At 48.1% G+C, this 9,671-nt stretch overlaps 1 protein-coding gene and 1 long non-coding RNA gene across 2 annotated transcripts in view; one reads left to right on the forward strand and one right to left on the reverse strand.

The window, feature by feature from the left end:
• KIF26B (kinesin family member 26B) overlaps positions 1-7,737 on the reverse strand; it is a 288,027-nt gene extending 280,290 nt beyond the window's left edge. Inside the window, exons 1-2 of the mRNA XM_027740999.2 lie at positions 6,877-7,737; positions 6,233-6,634 (exon numbers count right to left, since the gene is read on the reverse strand). Of these exons, the coding sequence (XP_027596800.1) occupies positions 6,233-6,634; positions 6,877-6,939 (465 nt within the window). The 5' untranslated portion in view covers positions 6,940-7,737. The remainder of the gene's footprint in view (positions 1-6,232; positions 6,635-6,876) is intronic.
• Positions 6,489-7,902, forward strand: LOC120323834. Its single transcript, XR_005564712.1, has 2 exons — positions 6,489-6,574; positions 7,186-7,902. It is a non-coding gene; the product is annotated as an uncharacterized LOC120323834 (long non-coding RNA).
• Positions 7,903-9,671: the final 1,769 nt, after the last annotated feature.

A 9,671-nucleotide genomic window follows, 5' to 3' on the forward strand; every position in this document is an offset into this window, starting at 1 on the left:
GCTTGAGGTTATTACTTCACCACTGCTTTCTAGAAGAGCAATACTTTCATTGTGACTTCCATCAGTGTCACAGAGCAACCAAAATTTGGTACAATGGGACACACTGTAAAAGACACTTCTAGAGCTCTCTGCTCCTAGGATACTACTTTGGTTATCAGGGTATTGTTACAAGCTACAGCTTGCTTAGTTCAAAGTAAACATATAATCTAATTTTCTCCAATCAGGGATAGTTCTTGAATTGCAGCTTCAACAACATATACTGTGGGCTAGGAATTATTTATTCAGTGGCAGGAGGGGAAGACATATGCTTGTGTTTCTCCATTTTAATAACATCTATGCCTCTCAAGCTACAGCATGACACTTTAAGATCTAAGCTAGCAATTTAACTTCGAACATCTCTCACTTTTTTGACGTGCAGACCCCATGTGACAGAATGCTACAGTTCCCACTACATCATTATGTAGAGCATGACAGTCAAGTTTATTGTGGTGGCGGGCTGCAAGTTCAGTGCTTGGAAACACCCCAATTATATGATGTCAAAGGCTATGTGCTGCTGATGTGGCAAAACTGCTATGTCTTTCAGCCCTACATACACAGCACTGCAATGTTCTAATAATCTGCTGATGCAGGCCTGACTCCCATTACATGCCGATGGCCCACACTGGTAATGTTTGACACTTTTTCAAACACTGTCTGGGTAACTCAGATGGACCACCTTTCTTCCTTCTCCCCTTCCAAAACTATATGCCAAAATCCTGTGCTTATTATACAATATATTTACGGATGTTACATTTACTTCTAAGGAAATATAAGACTCTCTAAAGATACAAGGGTATTTTTGAGATCTGTGCAGATTTCATGCATAAAGCACCTTGAAGACGCATTGTTATTTTATAACAGCCTGGCATGAAGAGGCCAGTTACAGACTCAGCACTTACTCTATTTCTGAACACAATATTTTCAGATGCACAGGCAAGTCTTCGTGAAAAAAAGAAATCTGCTCCCTAGAGATTTACTTCAGTTAAAACATCAATACTTCCCTCTCCACCTTCAATACTTGCGTCTATGGTCTAAAAGTATTTTCTTTTCTGACAGGAAATACTACAGTTTCAATTCACTAAATATAATCTGTGATCATAGGTCGGTTTCTAATTTCCAGGGCACTTAGTAATGGCAAGCGTTTTTCATCCCACAGAGAAAGCTGCAGAGCTAACAGTTTTGACAGCTTTCTAAAGAGCAGTCTTTAATATACAGTATCTTCACTATGACCTCCAAGACATTTGCAAGTTTGAAAGAAATTATATAACTATTTCACATGTTGACACTGGGGACTGCAACAGCAAGACTTCCAGCTGCTCCTAGAAAAGGGTTTACATTAATTCATGAGAGGTGAAGGCATATCCGTTTGTCTCCTCTGGAGCTCTGCAAGCAGCTGTAATTCCAGCACAAGTGCAGTAGCTCATGGCTTCCCAACTTGCCAGGAAGCATACAATTGTAAGAAGATTCACAGATGAGTTATGCTAAATGTTTGGTATTGTGACCTGTGATGCAACACAAAAGAATGGTTGTTGTTGCCTAAACTTTAATGGAGTTAATCCTTCCAAATGCTGACAAATTACTGCCTCAGGCCATTTAAAATCACATTTCTAATGCAATAATCCTATCTGCATTACAATGAGTTGGGATGAAATGATTAGGTGCCTGAGATTTTTTGCACAATGAATTAAGTCACCATACAGACGGCCGTGCTTGTTCACAAATTAAAGGTCTGGACAGAAATGAAATTCCATTATTCTGCCACTCACTAAGCTTTGAGGAAGGGTTCATTACTGTCCTGTCTCTACTGGGAATGTTTTTGAAGCAGCTACAAGCTAACGGGAACCTATTTTTCATTAGATCAGCTTTGGGGCTTTCTTCATTATTAATAATTATTAGTCAAGTCTTTGACCATTGAGCACTCCTGAAAGAAGAGGTAATTCAACAGTATGCAAGCAAAAAATGGGACAGTGTCAGTAAATTGGTGGAAAAAACCCAAAACTTTACACTGAATGCAGGTCCTTTCCTTCCTTCGTCACAGACACACTGTGCTCAGAATTTACCCAATTCTTATACTCAGAAGCACAGACTTTTTAGCTATGGGATAGTCCACAATATAAGCCACCCAACAACATCAGTGCTATCAGTCTCTACCATTTAAAATAGTATCCTTCCTTACAAACACAATCACAACACACCTAAGCAGCTATTCATATCTACACATTCAAATTACCTTTGTTTATATGCTCTATCCAGCGTTTTTGGAATCCTGTACTAACAAATTTATAACCATCAGCTGAAGAGTATTCTTATTAGCATCCCACTGATTATTTATACACAATATAATTGGATACACATCAATATAGTAACTCCTCAATTGTTAGATGCCTGCGAGGTTAGTGTTCATTGAAGACAGGTGATATCACAGGACTGAATTCAAGGTAAACACATTTCACACAAATTCTGATAAATAGGGAATATGATGCCATAAACTCCTATGCTAGAATTTTGTCTGGTGCCCTTCTGAAAATATAGCCTAAGAAAAACATTAAATTAAAAAAAAAAATGTATTAGTAATTTTTGAGACAATCTTTCTCATCACGCAAATGTAACATAAACCCCACCAGCAACCGTCACCAAATGCTCCAATACACCCTCAGTGTACAACTATACCAACCACCTGTGCTAGTTATTTCCCATAGGCCTGCTCCACATGGGGGCTAGAATAAGGTTTAATTCTCATAAAACATAACCCCTTATATGCACATAATTGCTGAACATCAGTAAGTCACATCTGTGTCACAAAAGGATGAAAAAGAAACAATAAGCTTTTAGCACTTTTCTTTTTGCTATTGGGAGGGAACCTGGCATTTTAAATGGTTAAAATAAGTTAGCACAACCATAATTATATATTCTTCACCTTTGTGCCTCACCAAAAAAAAAAAAAAAAGACTAGTTTTCATCCTGTTGACATATTAGGAGAGAATGTTTCTATTTAAAACTGGAAGCTCAACACCTCAGCATTAACAATCAGCTAGTCAGAAGCAGTTTGCTCTAGGTTAAGTGTGGCTTTTTTTCAGTCAAATGAAAAGCTTCAGTACATAACTTCATGCATAAAGCCTGGTCTGTGTATGAATCAATTAAGTATACTATTGCAGTTTACAGATATACACAAGCCTTTATGTGATTGCATATGTAGAAAACATCAATGTAGGTTCACATTTGGATAGTTACTGTAGGTTTCAATGTCTGCTACTAGATATATGTTAAAACATATAAAAAAATAAACTCTCATATTCTGCTTGTTCTGCAATACACAATACCCCAGATCATATGTATTTATAAATACAGTATAAATGCGGAACAGGTGCCACAGAATGTATTGATACAGATAACAATATTTCTAGGCTGTCTTCAACAGCAACAAAACAAAACATGTAAGTTAGATCTGGGTGACTAGATGATGGCAGATACATTTTAAATGTTTCATTTAATTGTTCTAATAAAGGCATATTGCCAATTAGCTGTGTCCCATAGGCACCACAGTCTTGAGTTGTAAGACACTTTGCAAGTTCTGAAGGAATACCCAGAATTAGGAATGTGATCTGCTCCTTCTTCCACTTAACTAAGTGGCAGGATCCATTCCACACACAAAAAACCTATTTCCATAGCAGCAATCAAGAGCACACCTCACAGGACCCTAAAAAATGCCAGCTCCACTAAACACAGTGTAGTAGACTCCTGCCTCAACCCAAACCAAATCCAAGTTCTCCCCAGACACAGACAGATTTTCACATTCTTGAGAGACCCTCTACATCTTGCCCTCAGAGGGCAACTGTGTTACTGTGGCACTGCAAAGGCAGCTCACAGGCCCTAGTTGAACTGGCCAAGCCCATGCCAGTGCCTTACTTTCCCCAAAGCAGACACTGAAAAAGCTACCCAATGATACCAGCAAAAACAAACTTGCAAGACCAACACAGCTGGTCCAAAGAAATCAATGGCACTAGCCATGATGTTTGTATCTCACGCCACCTAGGCCAAAGCTTCACTCTGCTGGGCAGCACCTGCTGAAGGCAAAAAAATCACAAGGCGAGAAGGTTCTGAGGAGTCACAAATAAGCCAGAAAGGATGAGAGAAAGGGATATTTTAGCAAACAGTCAGAGCCAGTAGCACCCATGCACAGAAAAGAACTGTATGCAAAAGGCTGGAGTATCTCAACAGAACTGAGCCTGCAAGTACAACTGACCATAGCAATTAGGGCAGAGGGTCACCACAGCCCACAAAGACCACCTTACTTGTGCCTCCGTCCTTGCCTCTAAGTGCACAGGTTGGATAGCAATAGTTGGATAGCAACCTTCCTATAGAACTGGAAGGTTTGGAAAGGAGGTGTAAGAATAAAATAAAAAAAATATGTTAGGGTGGCTAAAATAGATAAGTAAGGCTTACTCTACTCATACAAATGAAGACTAGCCTGTACAACAGCATCAGCTAAACTTAGTGAACAACAGAACAAATAACAATAGTAATACAAGGCTAACATCTCAGGAAGGCTATGTCAACCACTACTGCAATAAGGGAACACTGTGCAAACCCTTGCATGACCACAAAATTTCTATTTAAACACTGTGACTTTATGTTAGTTTTATCCTCCCCTCCACCCCTAATCTCTGTTATTCTGGTGGCTCCCATATGGGTATCAGTAATTTCCCACCCACGTTCACAGCTGGTAATCCCTGCCAAATCACACAGCCTGAAATTTGTGAAGGTTTCGGTACAGGGACACTTTACAGTTGATCAACCATGTATTAATGGTTAAATTTACTATTAATTTTGGTGGTTCTACCTTTCCCTTTTCATGAATAATCCAGTGAAGTCAGCTCTTGAGACAAGGTAACCAGTCCTTGAGTCTTTTGTTCATGAGAGCACCAGCTCCCTCTCAAAAGCACATAAATAAATAATGGAGAGTACAACACAACAGCAATACCAGGGATCCTTTCTCAGCAGTCGGCTCTTTTCCACGATACCTCTTTATTGTAACCACTAATGAAAACTCTTTGAAGTGGAAGAGTAAATATTATCATTTGATAGTACCTGGACCCAACAGGGCAAACAAAATGGTATTGTACTACATTCCAGCAGCTGTAGACCCATTCACAATGCAACACTCACAGGGTTGCTATGGAGGAACCCGGTGCTTACTATTTTGGTAGCATGAGGTCAGCCAAGGGCTGCTGGACACTCGTTTAGGGCTGTTAGCCTTAATCTTTCTATGTAACAAACAGGGAAACCAAAAAGCAGTGCCAAAAAACCCCCTGGGAATTTCAGAGTATGCCTTTGGAGGTACCAAATTCCCCAACAGAGGCAGAAAGCAGACTTCCAGCTCTATTCAGGATCAGCCAGTTCTTAAAACCTGGTGCCAAATATCAGAAATGCTTACATCCTCTTTAGACACAGGATTATTAAACCCAGTGCTCAGTGTCCACCAGCTTCAAGTATTTTCAAGTCCTCTTAAGAATAAAAAAAAAAAAAAAATTCAGCACTTCTCTATATCAGAGAAGCATCAGCAAGTTATCCTTCTTTTAATGACACCTGGGAGAGCTGGGTTCAATGCCATGGTCTGCCACAGCCTCCCTGGGTGACCTTTGGGCTCACATAGCATTTCACTGCCTCATCTGAACCCAGAGGTACAGGAGGGTCTCTCCCTCAATGGAAGTAGAGACCACTGGCACCAGACCATACATACACACCTCACCACTAAGTTGGCTGCCGAGTCTCAGGGTATTTTGTAAATCCATCCTGTAGGGATCAAAGATAGCAGAAAGGGAAGGGGCCAATAACTCCCTTACACACACACACACCACACCCCCCCGCTAGGAAAAAAAACAAGCACGCAGGAAATAACACAGAACCGCTACCAGTGCAATGAAAGAGGGAGGCAAGAAACGAACTGCAGGGACTATCACAGGTGCCCCCGGAAGCCTGGCAGCCCTCCGGAGACAGAGGCACCCTGCTCCACACGAAGCAATAGGAAGGGATGGGAAAAGGGAACAAGACCAAGAAGGGGAGAACACAAATAAACCCAAAGCGCTCAGCGGTGACACCGTTAGAGGGGAGCCCAGATGGCCGACAGCCCCAGCGGCTGCTGGAGGCTGCTCCGGGCACAGGGATGCCCCGCTCCCCTCGGCCCCGCGCTCACCTTGCTGCTGACGGGCCCGGGGATGAGGAGCTTCAGCGCCTGCCTCTTCAGCTCCGCCAGGCGGGCGTTGCAGTGCTCGCACCAGACGCCGCGGTCCGAGCCCGGCGAGGAGCCGCCGCCGCTGCCGGAGCCCGGCGAGCCGGTGCCGAAGCCCGGCGAGCCGCCCAGCGAGCCGGGGGAGCTGGTGCCGATGCCGGGCGAGGCGGGTCCCGGCGAGCCGGTGAAGGAGCCCGGCGAGGATGTGCCGGAGCCTGGGGACGGGGTGCCGGAGGAGCCCAGGGCAGAGCCGGCTCCCTCCGGCGCCGGGCGACTGCCCGCCCGGGACTCCTCATACGCCTTCCGGTACCAGCTCTCGGGGGAGAAGGGAGCGGCGGGCTTGGTGGGGGAGCAGGGGTCGGTCACCTGGAGCGGGAGAAGGAGCAGCGGGTCAGGCAGGGAGGCCCAGCGGCGCCGCCAAGTTTCGCTCGGACGCTCCGCGCCTGCGGCGGTTCCCGCGCCTCCCCCGCCCGGAGCCTCTGCCGCCCCGCACCGCGGAACTTGCGCGGGGCCGGAGGGCGATGGCCGGCAGCCAGCGGGCGACAGGCGCGGGAGCCCCAGCACGGCGGCGGCCACCGCTCCGAGCCGCCCCTCCGCCGACAACTTACCCCGTATTTTCTGCTCCGAGCCGTGACCGCAATCCTCTCCTTATTTCCAGCCACTGAATTCATGGTGGCTTCGTAGGGAGGCGGGAGAATTTCCTACAGGTTTCCCACTCCGCATCCGAAGGGAATAGCCGGTCCTGGGAAGTCCCCCGCGGAGCGGGCAGGCTTGCTCCCTCCTCCGCCTCCGACGGAATCACTCAGCCCCAAAACACCCGTCAGTTCTCAGGAAAACGCTTGGGTCTGGGGTTTTCTCTAGGTCGGTTTTTCTTCATTGTCTTCCTTCTCATTCCCTTACAACCCTTGTTTTCACAGAAACAGCAACATCCAGAGCAGGAACTATCTCCCGGCAGGCAGCCAAGCTCTTATCCGCAAGTGAGGCGAAGCATCTAAGGTAGCACTAGGAAGGCGAAAGAAGGAGTAGGAGCCGCTCTCTCCGCCTCCGCTATATCGGCAACTTGTTCCCTTCACCCAGGTTTGTAAGTGAGTTAAAAGAAATCCTCCGAAAATATCGGGATCCAGTCTCTGGGAGGAGCCTCCGCGTCCCTTGCAACCAATATCCTCCTGCCCATTTGTGCCTGACAGTTTTGCAAGGGAGGGAAGGGAAGACCCGGGCTGCGGAGCCCCGTGCGCTCCCCGGTCAGCGGCGGAGCTGCAGGGCTAGCGGCTGTGAGCAGATTGCCAGAGCCTCACCGCTGCTCTGCGCGGTGCCTCGGCTGACGGGAGGGTCCATTTTATTTTGCAGTATTTCTTGACTGACATCTGTGATTTCCCCCCGTTCTTGCAAAGGCGGGCGGGTGCGGGGGGAGAACCTTGTTGCTTTCACCGCAGTTATTGGTTAGTTGCCTCTATTCAGGCTTTATTCACAAGTGTTCCCAATCCTCCCTAAATAACTAGGAAAGAAAAGCAAGCTGTATTTATGACAGTCACTGGCATTTCTGGCATTTCTTTTCCTTGTTGTAATTTTAAATGTTATTAATTTAACTTGCAGTCAAGGGCATAATAAATTGATCTCTTAACAATGAAATTCTACAGACTTGTGTCCCTATTAATCTTTCTCTTCTAATTATGATTTCTATTTGATGGTCATGTGTATCTAGTTACATATCCTTTTTTATTTCAAATCCTGTAGATAGTAAAATCATCTCTAATAAATCTTCCTTCTCAAAAGAAGTTGCTCATTTTCTCAGAAATGGAGGCAATAAAGAGCTAAATACCAGATCCCTTGATAGGGTCATAACATGGATAGGTTGATGTAGATGAGAGGGCAGAACACACAGGGGACTTGCATCCACCTTTCCAACCTCCTATTGTTACTTCCATATAACTGCGTCCTTCCTGCATCCCTAGTGTACCTGGGCCATGACAGCTGTGAGGAAACAAAACCAGCATCACTGAGCAAGGAATCTCCCAGTCCTTGTCTGTCTTCACAGATACTCTGACAATAGTAAAGATGTGTAAGATGCTCTGCTGTGTTTTAACTTCACTGTGTTATCACCCTAAGAGTGGAACAGCCACTCCTGATCCGGTTAGGAAAGCTTTAATCTAAAGCTGACAAAAGTGATGCCATCCAAGATAGCCAGGCTACATCGGTAGTGCCTTGTGCGTTTACGTAGGTGACCCCAAAAAGCTGAACAAACGGGCAAACAAAAGGAGGTGCACCCCAGCTGCTGTCGCATGTGAATAGGTTTCACATAAATCCGCATGCAGAGATCCCGTGGTTTGTTCTGTAGGCAGACGTGATAGGGATGACAAGGTAAGGCAGGGAAATGCCGTACGAGCCCGCAGCAGTGCGGAGCTGTACAGCCTCCGCTGGCCCCACGGCGCTGACGGGGGGCCGCTCGCACTGCAGCGTGGAACTGCTCCTTCTCTGGGCTCGGCAGTTCTGGTGGCGAGCTGGCAGATTTTCTTTGTTTTTCGGCAGACCTTCAATTCCCAAGCTGCCAGCTATGCCTGCCTAACCACGTGTGCTGCCAGGGACCGTCGCCCCGCGCGCAGCGCCGTGCCCGCGGGCAATCCTGCGGGCAGGAGTGGGCTGACCCTTCCAACCCGCGCGCTGGGTCCGGGCGGGACCGGGAGGCTCTGTCGGCCGGCACCCCGGCCTCCGCTCTCCCCACAGACCCGGGGGTCGGGGCAGCGGGCGGACCCCGGTGCGGCAGCGCTGACCGCGGGCTGGAGGGGCAGGGGCGCACGGCGGCTCTGCGGCCCCCGGCTGCCGGGCTGGGGGAGCGCGGAGGGCGGGCACCGCCCCGCGGGAGCCGAGGCGGGCTGAGTGGCTGCGCTCCTTCCCGGCTCCGGCGGCAGGATCCCGGTCCGGAACGCTGCCGCCCGCCGGGCCCCGGGAGCCCCCGCAGCCGGGCGGGGCGGGGCGGGGCGGGGCGGGGCGCGGCCCCGCGGCGTTGGCAGGCGGCGCGCGCCCTCTGCCGGCGGCCGTGAGGAGACGGGCGGGGAGGGGGCGGCACCGGGACCCTCCTTCAGGGGAGTGCCCGCCGTACCGGGGCTCCCCTCGGCACGGCTGCGAAGGGCTGTCAGAGCGTGCCTTTTCCGAGGCGGAACTCCATCTAGGAGATGTAGGGCCGCCCGGCTGAGTGAGGGCTGCAGCAAGCATCCCAAAGGAGATGGGTTCACACCCAGGTCTTTGGGAGGCAGCGGCAGCCTGGGTGCCTGCCAGCAGCGTGGCTGAAGGGCTACTGGAGCAGATGGAGTAGCCCACCAGGAAAGGAGTGGATCCTATACACAGAGCAGGTTCTAGAGGAGGGTGGCTTTCTCGGCCCGTAGCTGATGGCTAAGTTTGGTTGGAA

This window comes from Pipra filicauda, unplaced genomic scaffold (assembly GCF_003945595.2).
Source record: "Pipra filicauda isolate LSUMZ 115617 unplaced genomic scaffold, ASM394559v2 scaffold351_size757598_pilon, whole genome shotgun sequence".
Lineage (NCBI taxonomy): Eukaryota > Metazoa > Chordata > Aves > Passeriformes > Pipridae > Pipra > Pipra filicauda.